The sequence below is a fragment of the Ovis aries genome, chromosome X, assembly GCF_016772045.2.
Source record: "Ovis aries strain OAR_USU_Benz2616 breed Rambouillet chromosome X, ARS-UI_Ramb_v3.0, whole genome shotgun sequence".
Classification (NCBI taxonomy): domain Eukaryota; kingdom Metazoa; phylum Chordata; class Mammalia; order Artiodactyla; family Bovidae; genus Ovis; species Ovis aries.
Window position 1 is genome coordinate 80317238 of NC_056080.1, and position 23858 is coordinate 80341095.

The 23858-nt window shown below is 59.8% G+C and overlaps 1 protein-coding gene across 10 annotated transcripts; it reads left to right on the forward strand.

Moving 5' to 3' along the window:
• Positions 1-418: 418 nt before the first annotated feature.
• HCFC1 (host cell factor C1) lies at positions 419-23125 on the forward strand. 10 transcript variants are annotated; one of them, XM_027963610.3, is made up of 26 exons: positions 419-1593; positions 6680-6828; positions 6982-7142; positions 7690-7898; positions 8774-8858; positions 9354-9460; positions 10560-10739; positions 10822-11181; positions 11411-11571; positions 11968-12165; positions 12490-12714; positions 12808-12912; positions 13270-13525; positions 13852-13994; positions 14135-14273; positions 14410-14630; positions 15108-16455; positions 16653-16816; positions 17307-17883; positions 18241-18561; positions 18766-18884; positions 18970-19107; positions 19400-19585; positions 20165-20465; positions 20855-20918; positions 21136-23125. In XM_027963610.3, exons 1-26 carry the CDS (start codon positions 1401-1403, stop codon positions 21173-21175), a joined length of 6150 nt encoding a protein of 2049 aa, XP_027819411.1. In that variant the 5' UTR covers positions 419-1400; the 3' UTR covers positions 21176-23125. The 10 variants fall into 10 exon arrangements, with proteins under 10 accessions (XP_027819411.1, XP_042097928.1, XP_027819412.1 ...); XM_042241994.2 differs by having other exon boundaries at positions 18973-19107; XM_027963611.3 differs by having other exon boundaries at positions 18244-18561.
• The last annotated feature ends 733 nt before the right edge of the window (positions 23126-23858 follow it).

Sequence of the window (23858 nt, forward strand, 5' to 3'; positions counted from 1 at the left end):
CGGGGGGCAGTTCCAAAGGGGGCGGGGCCAACCGCGTCTGAGGCATCCTCATCCGGGCATTCCCCAGATGCCGCAGCCGCCATCTTTGTTTTGTGCTGAAAGTCGCTATTGACGCCCGCGGACGGCCGGGCGAGGGGAAGTGGCAAGATGGCGGCTCCCAGGACGGAGGCGTGGAGGCGCGCTTCGGCAGCAACAGAGCTGGGCGCGCCTGTGCCTGACCCGAGCGAAGCCTGACCTCAGGCCGAGCGTGCAGCGGCCCCGGTCTCTTGCCGCGAAGCAGCGCGGAGTTCCTTTAACGGGCCTCGGACGGGAGGAGAATCCTGCGAGGGCGGGGTGGGGGGGGTGAAAAACAGTGACGTATCCGACTCCGCCCCCTCGCCCGACCACCGCTGCCGCCATGTTTAGTTGTTACTTCTTCACACAAGATGGCGGCTCCCAGGGAGGAGGCATGAGCGCCCTGCCGTTACCGCTCCTCCTGCCGTACAGTTGCCACTTCGGGGCCTAACTCTGCCTTTTTGAAGCGGCTCCTGTGGAAAGGAGTCATAAAGAGGAAAGCGAGGATCGGACGCTGCCTTGCGTTTGGTTTGCAGTGGAAGAACTGACCCGGGAGGAAGAGAATAGGGGGGAAGGGGGAGCTAGTCTCAAGATGGCGGCTCCCAGGGCGGCAGGCGCAGCCTAAGCAGCAGAGGCGGACTAAGGGTAGACTCTCGAGACCTCACGAGCCATACGGGGCTAGTCTCTGAGCAGCCCTCAAAAACTCAAGCTCGTTTCACTGGCCTCTGGCGCGCCTCTATTCCTTACGAGTGTCGAGGCTGTTAAGGGAGCGGCCTCTACCCTAAGCGCTGGGCGGGGAAGCGGGACGGTCTCAAGATGGCGGCTCCCACAATTGTGGTCTGAGCGCCGGCGGGGCTGAGACAACCGCTGCGCTTGTGGCTCCTTTCCACCCGCCCCGGAAGCCGGCCAGTACAGGGGACTCGGGGGGTGTGGGAACCGGGCCGGGGCTCCGCCATTTCCGGCAGGGGAGGGCTACGACTGAGGAAGGGAGGAGAGAGAGGCGGCTCAAGATGGCGGCTCCCAGGGCCTCCTGCTCGAGCTTGTAAGTGGGAGCTCCCAGGCAAGTAGTCAGGGCGGCGGGACTCGACGGCCTCCACCTTCTCGGGTCCAGGCGCTTGACAGTTTCAAGAGGCTCTCGACAAGACGCGGTAAGCGAGAAGAAGGGGAAGAGGAGAAGGGAAGGAGAAAATAGTTAAGATGGCGGCCTCCATGGAGCCGTCCACCGCTGTGTGAGGATCAGTTTCTCAGTGAGAGCCACCTTAGACGAAGAGGGGTGTGTGTGAGCGGAATTGGGGGGCTCCCTTCCCACTTGGCGACTTTTCTCCACCGCGCCCTTTCCCGGAACTATGGCTTCGGCCGTGTCACCCGCCAACTCGCCAGCAGTGCTCTTACAGCCTCGCTGGAAGCGAGTGGTGGGCTGGTCGGGTCCAGTGCCCCGGCCCCGCCACGGCCACCGGGCTGTGGCTATCAAGGAGCTCATCGTGGTGTTTGGCGGCGGCAACGAGGGGATAGTGGACGAGCTGCACGTGTACAACACGGGTGAGTGCAAAGCCCGCTGGGTCCTTGGATCTTTCCCTCCCTCCATCTCCTCCCTCTCCCTCCTTTCCTCTTCTCCCTCCTCCTTCCCTCCTCCCTTTTTCTCCCTCCTTCCTCTCCTCCCTTCCCCGGCTGCCTTCTTCCCCCCTCCTCCCATTCCTTCCTCCAGCCGCACGGGACTCCCCTCCGAGACCCCTTGCTCTGCATGGCTTGTCTGTTCTGCCCTGCTCTTGTCCCCATCCTGACACCCCTGCTTTTCCTGTCTCCGAAGGGGGTGCCTTTCAGTATTGGAGAGGAACCCTCTAGGCCGGCTGGTGAGGGAGCGGGGGCGGCGCCCGCGGTGGTGACTTCAGATAAGACACCGTTACCCCCGCCAACTAGGCGGGCGGATGCGTCCCTTTGGCGCAGAGTCCCACCCCCCCACCCCATTCCTGCTAGGCTCTTCCTCATCTCTGGTGCGCTCTGGGGAGCAGTGACAACTTTTCGATGACAGATGAGGTGGCCGTCTCGAGAAAAGGGGCAGAGTTGAGCGGCCTCAATCCTGCCCCAGGGACGGGGTGGACCGGTGGTGTGCCACGCTGGGGAACTGTCGTCCTGGGGCCCCACAAATCCGACGACGCTGCCGTTCCCCACTTGCAGCGTCGACTCCTGCAGTGTTTCCCTTCCCATGGCCCGTGGTCTGGATCTGGGGCCTTTGGCTGGAAGAGAGAAGGATTAGTTGCAGTTATCCCACAGTGGACCGAGGAGGTTACTCTGCCCATTCCCAGGCCGCCCCTAAACCCGAGGCTGGGTTCTTCAGGAGGAGTGAGGTGCAGTCGCCTTGGGTCTGTTGTCTGGTACCCCTGCTCAGTCTCTAGAGCTTCGCGGCATCCTCCTGTGGCTCCCTCCCCCATGGTGGCCAGTTGGTACACCTGGTGCCTTCGTGGGCCCCAGCTGCCTGTTGAATGGAGGCTGGCCTGGGGAGAGGGACTGAGCGTTCTTACTGGGTGCAATGGGCCTGGGCGCGTTTCGTTCCAGAGCCTGAGCGGCGGAGGTGGAGCTGCTGCAAACCCCCTCCTGGCTCATAGTGTGCTTTTAGGAAGCTCTTCTCTGCAGTTCCAGGTCGCTTTGGGGTCAGCCGCAGCCAGGGGCTGGCTTCTAACCCTTTCCCCCCACGCCAGCTCATCTGCCAAATGCCTTTTGCCCCCAAGCCGTCCTGTCCCAGGGTTCTGGCGGGCCGGGGTCCTTGGGTCTGGGCACCCCGTGTCCCCCCCCCCCCCCCCCCTGCCTCTGCCCCCAGCTCCGTGGTTGCTCTGAGCTAGGCTGTTGGTCCGTGCGCTGAGGGTTGGAGCCGAGCTTTCTCTCAGTTGAGTGCTCCCGGCCCGCGCCTCCCCTGAAGCACAGTGCTCAATATGCTTGCGTCTTATAAGTGGTTGATCCTACAAAGTTGACTTTCCGAGGCTGGTGGGTTGCCGGTGACCCTTCACATTCTTGGTCGGAGCACCTGTTGCTTCTGGGGAGGCTGGGCTGGCTGCTGGAGCTTGGTGCCAGTTTGGACAGCTGCGGCGGCAGCGATTAGCCCAGTAAGGGAAGGCTGAGGGGCAGGGTTGTTTTTAGAGAGGCCAGTGTGCTCAGCAGAACCTCCTCAACCCCTTGGACCACCTTCCTTCTGGTAAGGCCTGGAGCAGGTTCCTTGGCAGGGAATGCCAATTTTAGAAAGTAGGCCAGGGGCCTAATTACCATCGGCTCCAAAGGCCGCTGCTTCCTGGGGCCTCCGTGTCAACATGTGTTGACCATTTCGGCATTCACTTGTTCCCCTTCTGGAAGAGTACATTGTGTAGTAGTGGGAGCCAGCCTTCCAAAGGGCCACAGCCCTGGATTCCTCCAGGGTACCAATTCGGAAAGTGCCCCACGAACTCCCTTGGCGACTTCTCACTGCTAGTAGACGCTGCTCCCCGGTTCTCACCGCATGTTAGTGTTTCCTGTTTGACGGAGCCTCGAGCTTCTGCTGTTTCAGAGAGCTGGGCTTGGTGTGGCCTATCTCCCACCAGCCGAGGCACAGATGCCCAGCATCCTTCTTAGGGCATCTTTAGTGCTGCCTTGACAGCTGGCCTTCTGCTTACCTTGTGTCTTGTGTCTTAAATGAGGTCAGAGCATATTCTCTAGCTTCTCCTTCTGTAATAGGAATGCTCAGAGAGACTCATCGTTCAGAGAGAGTTCCCCGTTGCTAAGACAAAAGACCCTAGGGGGCACGTGCCTGCTTTGCCATCTCAGGCAGCTCAGAGATCGGGGGTGACAGGGCTAGGGGTGGCAGGTGTGCACTGAACTGGAAGGGGGTGCATGAGGAAGTGTGTGTCCTTCCTCCCCAGTGGCCGTGAAACACTTCCCCGGCTTTTGGGAGACCCATCTTTGACCTCAGGGAAGTTTCTGGCAACACCAAAGTGGATCACCCAGGGGCCCTGGCCCTGACACAGTGGGGAGGCTGTGGCTGTTGGGCGAAGCAGCGGTCGAGGCGGGTCTGCCTCAGTGGTTCTCCAACGTCCTCAGCTGATGACGCCAGTTCTCCAATGTCCTCAGCTGATGACGCCGGAAGGAGCCTTGGAAAGCGGCTAGTGAAACTTCCTTGTTTTTGCACACGTGGACCCTGGGGTCTCAGGCGGGACGTGCTGGGTCCAGGGTCACCCTGTTGGCTGTCTCGGCCTTCGGTTTGGTTATCAGGCGCAGGCCCCCGCTTTGGGGACACCTCCCGGGCGTGCTCTCCCTGGAGCTAATTGGTTACTAAGTTGAGCTTATCTCCAACCTGTTCACCCTCTGTTCTGGGCCTTTCGCATTCTCACAGGCACTTCCTGCCTGACCCCACCGGTTTCACTTGTTGGGAAGTCCTGTTCAGCCTTCAAGGCTCTGGGTCCCGCGTCACCTCTTCTGAGAATCATCTCCCCCACTCCGTGCCTCCTAGCACCTGCCACCGCCTCCACCATGCAGGAAGCGGGGCGGGGGGGGGGTTGGGGGCGCTGGGCCACCTCTTCCGGGGTATAGGCGTCTCTTCCTAGCCCCACTCCCAGCCGAGAGTGGTGACAAGCCAGAACTGAGGGGGGAGGAGGGTCCCGCAGGGGTCGTGCACCACCCACCCCCCTAGATAAGCGAGTGAGGGGTGATAGGATTAGGGGACAGCTGCCATCTCAGGGCAGAACCAGGCTTCGGCCCAGAAACTGTGCTGCCTGACAGCCTTCTCCTGCCTGGAGTGTTCTAGATCGAGGTCAGCCCCTCCTGGGTGCTGCAGAATGAGCTCTTGGGATGTCACCAGTCCCTCTCGCCCAGTCCTTGAATCAGGTGGCAGGTGACCTGACACCTGTGGGCCCGTCCCTTTCCCGTGTAGCCTCCCCTGGCCCTCAGGGAGGCACCTGGCGGTCCCTTTTACTCAGGGACAGGGTTCTCGTCTCATGTGTTTGTTTGACCCTGTGACCTCTGGTCAGTTACTTCTCCTTTCGGTCTCTGTTCCTGTGTCCAGTTTTTAAAAGTTTGGTGGCTCAGATGGTCAAGCATCTGCCTGCCATGCAGGAGACCCGGGTTTGATCCCTGGGTTGGGAAGATTCCCCCGGAGAAGGAAATGGCAACCTACTCTAGTACCCTTGCCTGGAAAATCCCATGGATAGAGGAGCCTGGCAGGCTACAGTCCATGGGGTCACAAAGAGTCGGACGCTACTGAGCGACTTCACTTTCTTTTCTTTCCCGTGTCCATGGAGGGAGGTTCAGAGATCTGTGTCAGCATTTATCCTGGGAACTTGGATGTAGCTCCTTCGGGCACTGCATGAGCCATCTCCCCCCAGTGTGTGTAGGGCTGAGGGCTCAAGCCTGGAAAGCTGCTGCTCTTCTCGGTTTGTTTTTGCACCTCGAGAAAGGGTAAGGTGGACCTCCGGACTCTGGAGCCAGGGTGCACGTTGCAGGCAGGGGAGACGGAGGGGAGTGCTGGGCGTCCCTGAGGCCTAGTGACTCCCCTGAACCGAGGGTGGGACCCATGGCCTGTTCCAAGGATGTGTCCACCTGGGAAGTGGCCAGCCAGGGTGCCTTTATGTCGGGAGGTGGAATGTGCTTTGGGGTGTGGGGGCAGGCCTCTCCCCCCTTGAGGGTGACGCCATGGGAGTCCGGTTACCCAGCATGGAGAGGGTGGTAGGGACCGGTCCCTGTCATGCTCTGGGAGGGGCTCCATTGGCGCTCAGGTCCTTGTCCTGTCCACTGTCTCCTCAGTCCCGATTTGCTCGCCCATGTTTGACCAAAACTGATGGAGGGGCGTGGAGTCAGGTTTGCAGCTGGCTGCTGGTTTGAAGTGTCTGGTGAGAGTTCAGTGTGTGTTTCAGGAGATAGCCCTTCAAATAACACAGGACAGGAGGAGTCCCTCCAAAAAGGGCAGCGTTTTCTCCGTGACTTTGCCAGGAAGCCCCAGCAAGGCAGGCAAGGGACTGGTTGCCTGGGAGGGACGGGGTGCCAGCCTGAGCAAGGGCAGTTGAGGAGCTCCACCCTGGCTTGAGGCGGCAGACTTGAGGTGGCTTCCAGGGCTGGGAGGCTGCCCGCCACCGCCTCTGCCTGTGTTCTGGAGGAGGGAGCTGTGGACCGTCGCCGGGGAAACTGCAGCAGAGCTCAAGCGTGCCCCCACAGCTTTCCTCGGCCTGTACTCGGATTGCTGCCCCTGGCCTGCAGCATTCGCTCTTTCAGCCACTGAGATGTGCAGCCAGCTGTGGGCCTCCGGGAGGGTAGCTTGGGTGTTAGATGTTTCTTTCCAAGTCCCCATAGAGGGGCGGGAGGTGGTCCCATCCCCAGAAGTTGACGGATTCTGTTGTCAGTGACTTCCTGCCTATTAAGATGACCGTGATGAGAAGCAGGGTGACTTTGGGGTGGTCTCTGAGGCCAGAGGGTTTGGAAAATGGCTTAGAGGGTTAGCAGTTGGATGCTCAAAGGAAGAAGTCCCACATCCTTGGAAAAAGAGGCGCTGTCTTAGCCTGTCCTTTCTTGGACTGTATTTGAAGGTTGGTGGGTTTAGGGAGGCAGAGGGGCAGTGGTTTTGGTTCTGGTGGCTCCCAGGGTGTTCTGACTTCTGCTAACTTTTGTCCTCCAGCGACCAACCAGTGGTTCATCCCGGCTGTGAGAGGGGACATCCCTCCTGGGTGTGCAGCCTATGGCTTCGTGTGCGATGGGACACGCCTGCTCGTGTTCGGAGGGATGGTGGAATACGGGAAGTACAGCAACGACCTCTACGAGCTCCAGGTAGTGTCCTGCTTGTCAGAGCGGGGGCAGGCCCTGCACCACCCAGACCTTCTTACTCCAGTCAGGTGCCCCCTCCCACCCCCAGCAGCCCCTCTGTATATGACAAACGACCCAGCTCACCCTCGAGTTAATCACTGAGCCTTGATTTTGCAGGCAAGCCGGTGGGAATGGAAGAGACTGAAAGCAAAGACACCCAAAAATGGGCCTCCTCCGTGTCCTCGGCTCGGGCACAGCTTCTCCCTTGTGGGCAACAAATGTTACCTGTTTGGGGGTCTGGCCAATGATAGCGAGGACCCCAAGAACAACATTCCGAGGTGAGGCTTTGTCCTGTTCATGTGGAATCCCATGAAGGCCGGGGTGTTCGCCCACACAGCAGTCAGTTTTGCAGTACCAGGTCCCTTTCATTTGTGAAACAGGAGAGTGGGCCTAGATGCCATCTAAAGAGCTTTCCAGAGCTGAGGGGTCTAACCCCCAGGAGGCCTCGTGGGAGGACAGTTGGTTCCTCCAACCTTGCCTTGTGCTGGTTCCTGCTCCTCAGACCCAGTTTAGAGCTGGTCCTTCTCAGTGCTTACAGGCTTCGTGATGGGTATTTTCCAAGGGCCTTTCTAGAGTCTGCAGGTAGTCCCGAGCTGGTGCTCCCTTTTCACCTCAGAAGTCCTCATGTCATGTCCAGCTTTGTGCAGGGCAGCCGAGCACACCCCGTCTTGCTGCTCCGCTTCCACTCGCACCCCTCCTCAAGGGTGAGGACAGAGGTAGAAGGATTTGGAGTCCGTGTAGCCTTAGCCCTGCTTTGCCTCCCCAGGAGTCTGCCATTCCCCTGTCAAATTGGGTGGCCTGCCCTAACCGGACATTTTTATTCAGGTACCTGAATGACTTATACATCCTGGAACTGCGGCCGGGCTCTGGAGTGGTAGCCTGGGACATTCCCATCACTTACGGTGTCCTGCCCCCACCCCGAGAGTCTCACACTGCAGTGGTCTACACCGAGAAAGACAACAAGAAGTCCAAACTGGTGATCTATGGAGGGATGAGTGGCTGCAGGCTGGGGGACCTCTGGACCCTGGATATCGGTACGACATGGGTGTGGCTGCCCCTGTGGTCTAGGAGTGCAGTTGGTCTGCGGGGCAGCTGGCGTGGGGTGTTGTGGTGGGGCCCTCACAGAGGAGGCATGTCCTGCCTAGCACCCTACTTGTGACTGGGTCAGGATAGGACCTATCTGGGGCTGTTCTCTTTGCCCTTAGTTGCAGTGTTTAAGAAAGAGCAAGGCTCTGTTGGCCGAGTCTGTCTGCTAGCTTGCAGTAGAGTAAGGGGAGAAGAAATGGCCTTTCTAGAATGACATTGTGTGGGTAAGGTAGCACAAGTCCCTGTCAACTCGTCAGTGGTCATGGTGTGCTGGGAGCAGGGCCCCCTGGTCTGTCCCAGCCAGAGGGGTTGCCCAGACGCGGTGAGAACCCTGGGGGCTATATGGGCAGGTCGACAGGCAAGGAATCAGGAGTTTAGGCTTTTCACCTGGAAAAGGTGGCCAACTGCACAACTATAGAGGGTTAGGTGGTCCTGTAGCATTACATCAGCGTTCCAAAGAGAGTGTATTGGGCACAGAATTTCTAGTAGCCCTGGGTCTGTAGATGACAGAGCTGACGGTGGGTGAGTGCCTCTTGAGGAGTGGGAGGTGCTATGGCGCATCTGGAGGGTATGGCGACGGCTCCTACCCCCAGCCCCAGCCCTGGTTCATAGCAGGTGCTCGGGAAAGACCACTTGGGAAGTGCCAGAGCCTGGTGATCAGGGGGGTCTCTCAAGGCCTGTTGGGAGGCCAGGAGTGTAGTTCTTATGCTGTGTTAATAGCTGCTTTCCAGAGCCTTCCCCACATCTGGGACACAGCCTCTGGGTCAGAGGGCATGTGTCCCACCTGGTGTGAGTAACCTTCTCTTCCCACTCCTCCACACAGAGACTTTGACGTGGAATAAGCCCAGTCTCAGTGGGGTGGCACCTCTTCCTCGAAGTCTCCACTCGGCCACTACCATAGGAAACAAGTAAGTAGCCAGCCGTGGCTTTTTTCTCTTTGTAGCCCCCATCTCCCACCCCCATGGGCTCACAATTTTGTTCCAGCAATCCCTGAGGCCTGAGGAGACCTCTCTTTGGCTGGGCTGGCGTTCAGCAGCCTTGTCTTCCCCTTATGACCCTGGGGGACCAGGAAAAAAAAGAGGGTAGAGGGACACAGATTGTTCTAGATCCTCTGCAGCAGCAGCTGAGTGTCTTTGTCAATGCCAAGGTCCCAAAGTGAACGTAAGGATGATGGGGACAGAGTGGAGCTTTGGGTGAGCTACACCAAAGCTCCGTGCGCTGGAGGTGACACAGTTCTTGTGAGGGCTGAGCCACCGAGGCAGAGAGGGCCACGTTCAGAGCTTTGTGCGTCCCGGGGAGAGCTAGAGGACCCAGTGTGTTCAGGACATTCTGGATGGAAGAGGTGGCCTCGAGCTTGGCACCTCGTCCACAATCGTCTCCTACTCTTCCCTCCCTCGTCCCAGAATGTACGTGTTTGGTGGCTGGGTGCCTCTCGTCATGGATGACGTCAAAGTGGCCACACACGAGAAGGAGTGGAAGTGTACCAACACCCTGGCTTGTCTCAACCTGGGTATGGCCTCCTCGGGCTCAGCGCGGCCTGCAGAGGGCTGCGGGAGGCCGGCCCACCTCGGCCTGCGGGCTGTGTTGGGGGCGCAGGGGGCCAAGCTGCTTCTAGGCCGTGCCTCTAGAACTCTGCGAGGCGTAGCCAGTGGTCTAAGCGCCCTGAGGGACGCTCCTTGGCGTGTTTTGAATAGGCTATTCCTCACCGGCGTAACCACGCAGTGCCTCCCTCTCGTCTCCTGTTGGTGGTTTCTCACCCACCCTGCAGGGACCGTGCCATAGATGTGAGCGTTGCCTATAGGTTCCTTAAAAACGGAGCACACAGGATGGCGGCCTGCTCTACGCAGCGCAGTGCCTGGCCCTTGTGTTTCCTCTGTCCCGGAGACCATCCCATCCCCGCAGGGCGAGTGGCTCATTCTTTTGAATTGCGCTCGTGGTGTCAAAACTTGCACCGACGCTGCTCCGTGAGTATCCTCGCACCGTTCTTGCCACGTGCAGGTGTATCCGAAGGGGAACAACCTAGAGGTAGCCTTGCCGGCAGGGGGATGTTACCGGACATGCAGATGTCTGTAGCGGTGTTCACCAGGCCGGCAAAAGCATACGCTCTTCACCAAGCCCCGTAGGTGCTTGACTTCCCATGGGCCAGCCCCAGGTCCCCTCCCCTGGCTCACCCTCAACCCTGGCTGCAGCGAAAGGAACATCAAGCTGCCAGGCACCTTCTGGGTTAAGTTTGCCTTTCTCTTATCTTGAGTGAGGGTATGTATTTTTCTTTTCTGAGATCTTCTGTCACGTTTTCCATAACTTGCGTTCCTCTTTGCCCATCTCTTTCTAGAGGCTTTTGTGTTGCTCCATGTGCAAGAAGGGGAACCTTTGACTGTCTTTCATGTAGTTTTCCCAGTTTATAGTTCATGGTTTCTAATTTTGTACGGTCTTTTTGCCATACGGAATTGTATTTTTTTGTTTGTTTGTTTTTGTCTTCATCTTACTTTAGTAATCTTGGATGACTTCCTGGTTTTAATTCCCCATCCCTGACAGCAAAAGGCCAAAGAGCCCCTGAGGGTTGTCGGTTCCTCTGTCCCCCGCTGACCTTCACATCCTGTCCTCCTCAGATACCATGGCTTGGGAGACCATCCTGATGGATACGCTGGAAGACAATATTCCCAGGGCCCGTGCCGGCCACTGTGCAGTAGCCATCAATACCCGCCTTTACATTTGGAGTGGGCGTGACGGCTACCGAAAGGCCTGGAACAACCAGGTCTGCTGCAAGGACCTCTGGTACCTGGAAACGGGTAAGGCTAACTGGATGAGAGCTGCCACACCCGCCCCTGAAGTGTCTGCCTCTCCCTCCTCACTAGTGATGCTCTCTTACAGAAAAGCCGCCACCTCCAGCCCGGGTACAGCTGGTGCGAGCCAACACTAACTCCCTGGAGGTGAGCTGGGGGGCCGTGGCGACAGCCGACAGTTACCTTCTGCAGCTCCAGAAATATGACATTCCTGCCACGGCTGCCACTGCCACCTCCCCCACACCCAATCCAGTCCCGTCTGTGCCTGCCAATCCTCCCAAGAGCCCTGCCCCAGCAGCAGCCGCACCTGCCGTGCAGCCGCTGACCCAAGTAGGCATCACGCTCCTGCCCCAGGCTGCTGCCGCGCCCCCGACCACCACCACCATCCAGGTCTTGCCGACGGTGCCTGGCAGCTCAATCTCCGTGCCCGCCGCAGCCAGGACTCAAGGTGAGCCGGGCGCTCGAGGGCAGGAACTGGCTCACCCGGAGGTGGCATGCCTGAGCGGGGGCTGCTAGACCGCACGCCTGGAGGCCGTTAGTGCAGACCGGAGGCTGAGTGCTGCTGCGGGTGCCTGGTCCTGACCCGCGGAGACTGTCCCCGAGCAGTACTGGAAGGGCGGGAGCTGAAGCCCAAGCAGATCCCGGAAGTCGCTTACTTCGGCCCCTTCTCTGAGCAGGTGTCCCGGCTGTGCTGAAAGTGACCGGTCCTCAGGCTACCACGGGAACCCCATTGGTCACCATGCGACCTGCCAGCCAGGCTGGGAAAGCCCCCGTGACTGTGACCTCCCTTCCCGCAGGCGTGCGGATGGTTGTGCCTACACAGAGTGCCCAGGGGACGGTAAGGAGCCAGGGCAGGGCGCGGTGGGACTTTGCTGATAGTGGCGCACTGGAGGGGTTTGACTCCCACCCTGTGCTAACACCTTTCATCCAAGGCCTGGAAAGTGCTGATGAGGCAACCTCTCATCACTAACTTCAGAATTAGTAAGCTGACAGCTCAGAATGGTCTCCTCACCATATGATCTCAAGGGCATTTTAAATGTGTATTTTCTGAGGGGAGAAGCTAGCCAGCTGGGGTTTGACATGGGCCTGGTCTATGGTGGGAGTCCAGGTCTGGGGTCAGTAGAGCAGTGCTTGGCCGTCCTCAAAGCCAAGAGGTGCTGCTCCAGGAAGCAGGGATTGGGGCCACCTCAGGTCTGGTGCTCCCTGTGGGCTTAATCTCCTTTGTCCCTTGCAGGTCATTGGCAGCAGCCCACAGATGAGTGGCATGGCTGCATTGGCAGCCGCGGCTGCTGCCACCCAGAAGATCCCTCCTTCCTCGGCACCCACAGTCCTGAGTGTCCCGGCTGGCACTACCATCGTCAAAACCGTGGCCGTGACGCCAGGCACCACCACGCTCCCAGCCACTGTGAAGGTGGCCTCCTCACCAGTCATGGTGAGCATCCCTTGGGGCTGGTTCTGAGCCCACAGCCTTGGGGCCAGGGGCTTCTGGGCACTGTCATTAGACAGTGGTCACTGCTTCTGGCCTTTGGACCAACCATAGAGGATGGGGGTCCGTGGTTGGTGCTTAGTGGTGGCTGGGGAATAAACTGGCAGCCATGGGGGTGTGGCAGCCTTGTGGCCAGACCTGTGGCCCAGTGACCTCCCTTGTTTCGCTAAAGGAGAGGTGAACGAAACTGAGCTTGGACATACACAAATGCACAGGGGCCAGCTCTCCGCCCCCCCACCCCCACCCACCACTCTTCTTTGTGATCTCCAGGTGAGCAACCCAGCCACTCGCATGCTGAAGACTGCAGCTGCCCAGGTGGGGACCTCCGTCTCTTCTGCCGCCAACACATCTACCCGTCCCATCATCACTGTACACAAGTCCGGGACCGTGACAGTGGCCCAGCAAGCCCAGGTGGTGACCACAGTGGTGGGTGGAGTCACCAAGACCATCACCCTGGTGAAGAGCCCCATCTCGGTCCCAGGAGGCAGTGCTCTGGTGAGTGACCAGCACCAGGAGCATCCAGCCCAGTCCATGCCCTTGACCGGTCTCTGGATCACTTATTTTGGTGCACTGTCATTTCGTTTTTAGATTTCCAATCTGGGCAAAGTGATGTCAGTGGTCCAGACCAAACCGGTTCAGACTTCGGCAGTCACAGGCCAGGCATCTACAGGCCCGGTGACTCAGATTATCCAGGTGAGCTCATGGACCCTAGACTGGGACCCTGCCTAGACAAGATCCCATGAGTTTGAGTGGCTCAGAAGGTCCTGTTGCTTGGTTCTGTCACTTGCAGTCTTCAGAATAGTCCAAGCTGTTTGGGCTAGCAGTGAATCTGGCCAGACCAGACTCACCATTAAACTTGCAGTTCTTTTAAAAAATGACAGATACATACGTGTATCACTGACTGACTCTGTTAGACACCTGAAGCTAACACAGTATCATAGAGCAACCAGACTTCATTTAAAATTCAACAACGACAACAAAGCCACACTTTGTATCCCGGCAGTGATGCCCATTCATCTCAGCCTTTCCCCATGCATTTTCCCCTTACAGACCAAAGGACCCCTGCCAGCCGGGACCATCCTGAAGCTGGTGACGTCTGCAGATGGCAAGCCCACTACCATCATCACAACCACGCAGGCCAGCGGGGCAGGGACTAAGCCTACCATCCTGGGCATCAGCAGTGTGTCCCCCAGCACCACCAAGCCCGGCACCACCACTATCATTAAGACCATCCCCATGTCGGCCATCATCACACAGGCGGGCGCCACGGGTAGGGGCCTTCCCCGGTGTGCTGGGGAGAAAGCAGGTGAGGGGGTAGCCAGTGTGCAACATCTTTCCGTTGAGGTTTTTCACTCTGCACTGCCCTCTCTTTGCCTCTTAAGATTTTCCCTCTCTGCTGTGCCCTCTCTTTGCCTCTTGTATAAGATTTTCCCGTCTGCTCTGCCCTTGCCTCTTGTTTACGATTTGTCAGGAGGTAGCGAGGGTATGGCTACAGTTTGTACGTCTTTGTTTTAATTGAGGGGTAACAGGCATAACTGTTTGAAAAGAGGGCCCGAGAGAAGCGGGCCTGGGTGGGAGGCCAGCACTGTTGCCTGGCCCTTCCTGAAGCCAGGATGCCCCCCTCTCCTCTAGGTGTGACTAGCAGTGCCGGCATCAAGTCGCCCATCACCATTATCACCACCAAGGTGATGACTTCTGGAACTGGAGCCCCCGCCAAAATCATCACGGCTGTTCCCAAAATCGCTACAGGCCACGGGCAGCAAGGAGTGACCCAGGTGAGGTGTGCCTGGCCCTATCCTCCCCGAGGGTCCAGCCTGGGACCGCAGCAGGCCACGTGGGGCCTGGGAGGGGCAGCACAGGGTCTGCTCTGGCCAGCCCCCGAGTGACACGGGGGCCCTTTTCTCTGGTTTTCCAGGTGGTGCTGAAGGGTGCACCTGGCCAGCCAGGCACCATCCTGCGCACCGTGCCTATGGGGGGTGTCCGCCTGGTTACCCCCGTTACTGTCTCTGCTGTCAAGCCGGCCGTCACCACACTGGTTGTCAAGGGCACCACAGGTACGGAGGCCTCGGGGTACGGGGCCGCGAGGGCAGGGTCGGGGTGTGCCCCGGTCCCACTCACCTGGGAAGAACAGCCGCACTAGCTGCTGACCTCCTCCCACACCCGCCCGACCCTCCCCTTCCCCACCTCCAGGCGTCACGACCCTGGGCACGGTGACAGGCACCGTCTCTACCAGCCTGGCCGGAGCCGGGGGCCATAGCACCAGCGCCTCACTGGCCACGCCCATCACCACGTTGGGCACCATCGCCACCCTCTCAAGTCAGGTGATCAACCCCACTGCCATCACTGTGTCGGCGGCGCAGACGACGCTAACGGCGGCCGCTGGGCTCACCACGCCCACCATCACCATGCAGGTAGGGCAGTCGGAGCTGCAGTGTGCCGCCAGGCCCTTGGTTTTCCTCCTGCATGTGGCACCTGTAGGTGCATAATTGCGATTGTTAGTCACTGCCTGCAAGTCTGTCGGGTTTAGACGACATATCTCAGCCGTGTTTAGCATTTGAGCAATAGGTTCTTGCATCTTGAGCTGAATTTCTGGTGAAGTGGTGAAGCTGGCCTTGGCACAGCACGGGGTCAGCCAGGTTTCCCCCTACCCCCGCTTGACCAAGGGCTTGCCCCAGCCTAGGCCCTGCTCCTCCACCTCTTCCTGGTTCCTTTTTTCTGGTCCCTGAGCCAGTCAGTGTCTTGGAATGAGGGTGAGCAGGTCCTAGATTTGCCAGGGTTTTTGCTTTAGGTTCTAAGTCGCTGGTCCCAGGGGGTACTGCAGGTAGGTGGCAGGGGCAGACACGGGAGGATGGGCAGCAGCACTAACTCCCTGTGTGCCCTCTCCCCAGCCTGTCTCCCAGCCTACTCAGGTGACTCTGATAACGGCACCCAGCGGGGTGGAGGCCCAGCCTGTGCACGACCTCCCAGTGTCCATTCTGGCCTCCCCTACTACAGAACAGCCCACGGCCACGGTCACCATCGCTGATTCGGGCCAGGGTGACGTGCAGCCCGGCACCGTGACCCTGGTGTGCTCCAACCCGCCGTGTGAGACCCATGAGACGGGCACCACCAACACAGCCACCACCACCGTCGTCGCTAATCTCGGGGGGCACCCCCAGCCCACCCAAGTGCAGTTCGTCTGCGACAGACAGGAGGCCACTGCTGCTCTCGTGACCTCCACGGTGGGCCAGCCGAATGGCAGTGTCGTTCGTGTCTGCTCCAACCCGCCGTGTGAAACTCACGAGACTGGCACCACCAGCACAGCCACCACCGCCATGTCTGGCATCGGAGGTGGGCCGCGGCGAGACATCCGGCTCGCCTGCGCGGCCACCACCATTCCCACCGTGGTCCGGGTCAGCGTGACTGCCGGGGCGTCAGAGGGAGCCCAGGTTTCCATCAAGCCTGCGTGCCAAACCCGTCAGACCAGCGCAACCAGCACCACCATGACTGTGATGGCCACCGGGGCCCCGTGCTCAGCCGGCCCGCTCCTCAGACCAAGTGTGGCCCTCGAGGCCGCTGGCCGCGGTGCCACTCTCTTACAGCTGGGGCCGCTGAGTGCCCAGGTCAGGCCCGGTGGCGAGGAAAGGTCCCTTGCCGGCCTGGGCCCGCTGGTGTCCATGGGGCGCCAGGTGGAGGTGCATCACACGCACACGACCAACACAGCCACTGTGGCCCGCTCTGCCATGGGTGCCGGGGAGCCCCATGAGCTGCTGGGGGCCCCCACACTTGTGTACGAGAGTTCAGCCAGTGCCTCTGTGACTGCCGCGGCCTTGGAAGCACTGCTGTGCCCCTCGGCCACCGTGACCCAGGTCTGCTCCAACCCCCCGTGTGAGACCCACGAGACGGGCACCACCCACACACCCACCACAGCCACATCCGGAGGGGCTGCAGGCCAGCCAGAGGGCGGGCAGCAGCCTCCTGCCAGCCGGCCCTGTGAGACGCACCAGACCGCTTCCACTGGCACGACCATGTCTGTCAGCTTGGGCGCCCTGCTCCCGGATGCCGCCCCCTCCCACAGGACCCTGGAGTCCAGCCTGGAGGTGGCAGTGCCACCCGCAGTCGCCCCTCAGGCCAGCGCTTCGTTGCTCACTCCTTTCCCAACGCAAAGGGTGTGCTCCAACCCGCCCTGTGAGACGCACGAGACAGGCACTACGCACACAGCCACCACTGTCACCTCCAACATGAGTTCCAACCAAGGTAGGTGGAGGCAACCAGCCAGGTCCCCACAGGCTCCCGGGCCCAGGGCTCACCAAGAGGCCCGCAGTTCAGTTCTGTGGAGCCCAGTTGCCCGGTACGGGCAGGTCTTCCAGGCAACCGTGTTTCCTGGTGGCAGAGTTGGGTGATAGCCCTGCTGGAAGAGGGCCTGTCACCCTACTCTCTGCTTGCCCCACCAGACCCCCCACCGCCTGCTGGTGACCAGGGAGAGGTGGAGAGCACCCAGGGAGACAGTGTGAATATCGCCAGTTCCAGTCCCATCACGACAACAGTGTCCTCCACGCTGACACGGGCCGTGACCACCGTGACGCAGTCCACGCCAGTCCCAGGCCCTTCGGTGCCGGTAAGAGCCAAGGAGGGTCCCTGTGACCTGGCGCGCCTGGGCCCATGTTCCTGAACTGGACACCAGGTGGTGCTGTTGCTCCAGGCATGCGCCGCTCCCGGCTCCTTTTCCAGACCATAAAAGGGCAGTTTCTCGCAGGGCAGGGCACAGGAGGCCCCAGTCCTTGGTGGGTGTCCTTTGGGTGATTTTATCGTTGTAGTTGGTTCCTGTGGCTCATCACTAGGCTATGGTGTGGCACAGCAGGAGTTGGGCCCCTTTCGTGAGACCAAGGGGTCTCTCTGGGGATGGGTTAAAATGGGCTGGCAGGTCGGAGGTCTCGTCTTCTCTTGCCATGTGCCCTGCTGCTCAGTGACCTACTGTTCCTGTCTGTCAGGCAGGGTTGTGGCCACCCATTGAGAATGTAGATCCCGGCCCATAGGGAGAGATGAAGGCCTGCCTGGTTTCGGTCTTCCTCTCCTCCCCTCTGACGGGGGCTTCTCTCCCTTTCTAGAAGATCTCATCTGTGACTGAGACTGCCCCAGGGGCTCTGACCACCGAAGTCCCCATCCCGGCCACGATTACAGTGACCATAGCCAACACAGAAACTTCTGACATGCCCTTCTCTGCTGTTGACATCCTGCAGCCCCCAGAGGAGCTCCAGGCCTCTCCAGGGCCGCGCCAGCAGCTTCCACCACGGCAGCTCCTGCAGCCTGCCTCCGCGCCCCTGGTGGGGGACTCCGCCGAGGTCCTGTCAGCCTCCCAGAGTCCTGAGCTCCAGGCCGCCGTGGATCTGAGCAGTACAGGGGACCCGTCTTCAGGCCAGGAGCCTGCCAGCTCGGCTGTGGTGGCCACCGTGGTGGTCCAGCCACCGCCACCCACCCAGTCCGAAGTAGACCAGTTGTCCCTCCCCCAAGAGCTGATGGCCGAGGCCCAGGCGGGCACCACCACCCTCATGGTGACAGGGCTCACCCCAGAGGAGCTGGCAGTGACTGCTGCTGCTGAAGCAGCCGCGCAGGCTGCAGCCACAGAGGAGGCCCAGGCCCTGGCCATCCAGGCTGTGCTCCAGGCTGCACAGCAGGCTGTCATGGGTAGGTGCTGCACATAGGCCAGCTGGCTCAGCGGGCTGTCCTCGCTTGAGGCCAGGGGTAGCCCTGAGGGAGGGACAGGCTGCTCAGGGGTAATGAACCACGCTTCGGGTGCCTCCCTCCGGCAGCTTGAGCAAAGGGAACTTGTTTGCCACCAGAATGGCACAGTATGGCCTAACTGGGATGGGGGCTGACTTTGGTACGCAGGCAGGAGGCAGGTCTCACCAGGGGGAGGGCAGAGGAGAGGTCTGGGGGACAGGCTCTGAGAGCTGGCATTCACGGATCCTGCCTGTCGCTCTGAGAGAGTGGTGGTGGGAAGCCGGGCTGGCATCCCTCTTGAGTCGTCTTCTGCCCTTGGAGCAGGCACTGGGGAGCCTATGGATACTTCAGAGGCGGCCGCGGCAGTGACGCAGGCAGAGCTGAGCCACCTGTCGGCTGAGGGCCAGGAAGGCCAGGCGACCACTATCCCCATTGTGCTAACGCAACAGGAGCTGGCCGCCCTGGTCCAGCAGCAGCAGCTCCAGGAGGCGCAGGCCCAGCAGCAGCAGCACCACCTGCCCACGGAAGCTTTGGCCCCTGCCGACAGCCTCAATGACCCGACCATCGAGAGCAACTGCCTCAATGAGCTGGCCGGGGCTGTGCCCAGCACCGTGGGCCTATTGCCCCCCACGGCCACCGAGAGTACGTGGGGCCCTTCCTGGCCACGGGCGGGTTGGCCAACATCTTTGCTCCCCTAGGGAAGTCAGTTGACTGGGGAAGAAAGTCTTGTGAGTGGGGTCCCAGGTCCCTTGGGGTAGAAACAGGCTCGGTTGTGTAGCCTGAGGCAGGGGCTCCTGTGCAGAAGCTCTGGAGCCTTTCCTGCTGACACCTTGTTTTACTTCCCAGGCCTGGCCCCGTCCAACACATTTGTGGCCCCCCAGCCGGTCGTCGTGGCCAGCCCCGCGAAGCTGCAGGCCGCGGCCACCCTGACAGAAGTGGCCAACGGCATTGAGTCCCTGGGTGTGGTGAGTCTGGAGTGACGAGGTGAAGCGGGCTAATGGATCCGGACTCTGAGGGTGTCCTGATCTCTTCTCCCTCTCTGCCTGCCAGAAGCCAGACCTGCCACCGCCACCTAGCAAAGCCCCTGTAAAGAAGGAGAACCAGTGGTTTGACGTGGGGGTTATTAAGGGCACCAATGTGATGGTGACACACTATTTCCTGCCACCCGAAGACGCTGTCCCGACTGATGTATGTATCCCTGGGGGCCAGCACCCTCAGGTGGGCAGGGGCTTGTGAATCTCCTAAGGGGTGCGCTCTCCGTCTCAGGGCTGACCCCTCCTCACCCTATCCCCCTTGCAGCCTTTGAAGCAGGGGCAAAGCTCAGCCCTGGCCCCCTGGTCATGACAGGGCTGCCATGGCTGCCCTTTGCCTACCCCATTGTCCCCATGGTGGAAAAGTGCTCCACTGACTCCGGCAGCCCTGTCAGTGGTGGGATTCATGTCACTCTGATCTCTCCTGTTCGTCTGATCTGTCCCTGTAGGATGACTCGGGCACCATGCCCGACTACAACCAGCTAAAGAAGCAGGAGCTGCAGCCAGGCACTGCCTATAAGTTCCGCGTCGCCGGGATCAATGCCTGTGGCCGGGGGCCCTTCAGTGAGATCTCAGCCTTTAAAACATGTCTGCCTGGCTTCCCGGGGGCCCCGTGTGCCATTAAAATCAGCAAAGTGAGTCTTGTGAGATCAGCCTCTGTCCTTAGCTAAAGCCCGTGCTTGTGGGGCTTTTTTCTTTGCTGGGCTGGGCGCGGGTGATTTGGGAGGGGCCCCTGAGATGTAGGCAGAGTCCGGTGGGTCTGGGCTGAAGCTTCTGGTTCTCTCCATCTCTGACACTGCGTGAGCCATGACTAACATGCTCATTTACCTAATCCTCTAATGCCTAAACTCCCTGACGAGGTCTGGGCCTGTGGTTCTTTCCATTTTTCTGATGGGGAGACTGAGGCACCAAGAGGCTAAATGACAAGCCATTTGTTAGGTGACAGAACAGGTCTAGGAAAGTGTTTGGAGTCCTGGTTCATTTTGCCATTGTGTCAGGCTGCCTTTCTGGTGGGGGCAGACGAAGCCATCTCTTTGGAGCTCCTTGAGCTCTGTTGTGAAATAGGTTTGTTGTGTTGGGAGGGGGATGAAGAAGGAGCTGTCAGTTCTGAAAGCTTTGACTCGGTCTAGGTTCTCTGTTCTCCGATGGGCAGGGGAGGAATAAGTCACAGAGGCCGAAGACGGCCCTCTTGGTCTCTGCTTCCTCTGTTCCAGAGTCCAGACGGTGCTCACCTCACCTGGGAGCCGCCCTCTGTGACCTCCGGCAAGATCATCGAGTACTCAGTTTACCTGGCCATCCAGAGCGCACAGGCCGGCGGCGAGACCAAGAGCTCGACCCCAGCGCAGCTGGCCTTCATGCGGGTGTACTGCGGGCCCAGCCCCTCCTGCCTCGTGCAGTCCTCCAGCCTCTCCAACGCCCACATCGACTACACCACCAAGCCCGCCATCATCTTCCGCATCGCCGCCCGCAACGAGAAGGGCTATGGCCCAGCCACCCAAGTCAGGTGGTTGCAAGGTGGGTGTGTGTGGGGCTCCCTTTGGGGAGGGAGAGCTCTTGCCAGCTGCTGGCCTGGTGAGCTTGACCCTCTGGGGTGGGTGGATTCCTCACCCACTGTGGAGAAAGCTCCTTGGGGGACTGTTGGAGGGGGGTGGGCATGGGAAGGGCCAACAGGACCTGCAGCCAGAGGTGGGGGGTGGGTGCCCAGGCTTCGGGCTGCTCTGTCAGTCGGGGGGACAACAGCAGAGGCCTCTAAGCTGTGTCCAGAATGGCCCTGGGGGTTGGCGTGCAGGTGGCCGGGACCCTGGGGCACACGCCCACGGGAGGGGCCGGCACACTTGGTGCCTGGCTGCGCTGTGCTGGGTGGCGTCAGGGCTGCCCGCCCACTCTCCCCTCTTTGCTTTTAGAAACCAGTAAAGACAGCTCTGGCGCCAAGCCGGCCAGCAAGCGGCCCATGTCGTCTCCAGAAATGTAAGCAGAGGGTGCCTTTCCAAGAGCCTTCTGGGGCCGGGAGTAGGCGGACCCCGAGAGCAAGGAGCAGTGGGGATAGCCGGGCCCTGCTTCTCCAGAAACGTGGGGGGCCGCCCAGCCTAGGGGGCAGCCGGAGCCCTGGCCGAGTCCCACTCGCTTCGCCACGCAGACCCACGCTGACCCTGTCTTTTTTTGCCTTTGCCTCTCATCTTCCAAGGAAATCCGCGCCAAAGAAATCGAAGGCAGACGGTCAGTGAGAGGCAGCTGCCCGGCGCCTGGCTTCTTCTCCAGCCTCCCCTCTGCTTCAGGACCGCCGCCTGCCCCGCCCCGCCCGCCCCACCCGCCTGGCGCGCACTCCACCCTCACGAGCCAGCAGCTGCCCTCCTCCCCCCTTCCTCTCTCTCTGTTTTTACAAGAATCTTGAGAAAGCACATTTTACCATGGCTGCGGGGATGGGGGGCGGGGGGTGGGGAGCGGAAGGCAGATGCTAAAGAGCAAGTGAGGGAGCGGGTGCACCCCCTTCCTCCAGGGAGCCCTCGAGCGAGAGACCTAAATGCACCGGAGCAGACGGAAAGCCCACCTCCTCCAAAGTCTGCACACCTCTCGCTGTTGCCCTTGGCTCCAGGGATCAGCCAAGGCCCGAGGAGTTGGTGGGGGGAGCTTGTAGAAGCACCCCTGGCCCCCTTCCCCACCTCTAGTCTCAGAGTCTTGGGGGGCACGCCCCCCCCCCCTCCGAACCGGGTATCTGTCTGGTTCTGTTTTCTTTTGTGACCTTAGCATTTCTTGCCACGTGACGCCCGCCTGCCCTTTTGGTTTATCCAACCCTGCCCTGCCTGGCAGTCCCATGGGAAGCTGACACGTTTTCTCAGAGGCCTTCGTTCTCCCATCCCATCCTCCCTCCCCTCCTCTTACCGTTCAGAGAAGAAAAAGTGAACGAAAAAGCGAGGGGCGGAGAAGGAGCCCCGTGGTGGCCTGAGCAGTGTTCTGTGAAAACCTCCCGACGCCCACCTGGGGCCTCGAGGAGCCCTCCCACCGAGCCCGGCTTCGGCCTCTCTGGGGTCGAGGTTAGGGGCCACATCACCAACTGCTGCATTTGTTGTATTTTTTTTAAGTTGAAATGGATGAAGTTAACAGTTTTATTGTAATTTTAGTCTTAGCGTGTGGGGTTTTGTCCCTTTTTTTGTTGTTATTATTAGTTGTGTACAGAATGTGTATCTTTTTCTGTTTTTGTTTTTTTTTTTTTCTTTTTTAACCTTTTATCCTTGGCGAAGCCTTGGCAGGGATCTCTCTGGACGAAAAAGTGAGGGGTGGCCAGGGCAGGAGGAGTATGGCATTTTCCCTGTGGGCCTGGTGTCTGCTGCCCAGTGCGATTTTCTTTCTGGCCCCTGCCGTGTGCCCTGCTGCCTGTCCCCAGGTCTCTGGGATGACGGAGGGTGAGCGGTCAAATCTTGCCCCCCTCGTGGCCCATGGCTCCAACACTTGGGCTTGAGAGTCCTCTAGAACCCAGAGTCAGACTTCCTGAGGACGATGGTGCAAAGGCGTGGGCACGACCCGATACCCAGCCCTGGGTCTGTGGCCCTCTCCACGACCCCCAGGCTCCCTCCCTGGCATGAGTGCTTAGAGCATCCAACACACAGCTGCCACTTCCCGCGGCCACCCTCTGGGCAAGGATGGCACACATTGGACAGGAACCCAGCCTCTGAGGCTGCCTGGGACGACAAGTCATGTGGTACCATCAATGCTATGAAGTTGGGCTCTGGGCTCTGCTGGGAGAGGCTAGTCCAGTGCCAGCTCTGCCCCATGTCCAAGGTTTTTAGCAAGGAGTGAGACTTGCGAGCAAGTCGCACCGAAGGATTTGAACCGAACAGCCGATGTCTTCAAAGCCCCTTCCTCTGCCCTGGAGATGCAGCTGGGGCTGGGAAGACCCCAGCCTCTGCAGACCCCTGCCCCTAGCCCCCACCCTCTGGGGCCTCTGTTGTATTATAGTATATTTCGCTGTGGAAAACGTCACGTTTAGTCACCTTGGAGCCCACCGCCTGATCCCATTGTCTTCCCCCCCAGCCCGATTCCTGAGCGCCCTCTGATCTCTCTGTTTCTGGAAACAGTACACCCATTCATTATTGTAGAGTAACCCTTGTGACTCAATATTACCATAGTGCGATGTCGTTTTGTGCTATTTTGAACAATTAAAAGACTTTTTGAAATAACGACCTGCTGTGTCCGCTGTGTCCGGGACTCTCATGGGAGGAGGCAGGAAGCTGGGCCGCCCTGCAGGGCTCACAAACCACCCTCCGTCCAGGAGATTTTTGCTCCCAGAATTGTGCTTCCCATCGCCTCTTGACAACTCAAAAGTTGTGCTATGAGCTGTGGCCTTGGCAGCGAGCTGGTCTAGGACTGGGTTGCCCCTGGAAGATCCCACGATGGCAGCCAGAATGCAGGGCACAGGCCAAAGGGGCTCACTGAACAGCTGGTGCTGACTCCCTGTGTGGAGGCCATGTCACCTCCCTCCTCTCACTAGAGGACAGGGGACAACCACCACACTCCTTGGATTGAGAGCTCACAGCCCCCAGGACAGACCAGCATCACCGGAGGGATGCCCCTGTGGTCAGGGGATGCTGCTGGAGTAACTCCCAGCCTGGCTTTTTGTGCACATGGGCCAGGGTCCCCAACTAAACAATCGCACTGTTGGGTTGTGGTGCCAAGGCTAAGATGGTGGTGTACCCAGGGGCAGGCAGGAAGCATCAGTCCTCAGTGCGAACCAGGACAAAGGGCCAAAAAAACCAAGTGGGGTGGCCAGGGTGTCTGGCCACCTTGGTGCCAGACGGTACAGAGAGGACCCGTGAGGGTACTGCCCCACTGACACGGATGGGTCTCGGACACTCCTTTGGTACCAAAATCCAGCAGGTAGGGATGGAAAGTGGTCGACGCAGTTTGGGAAAA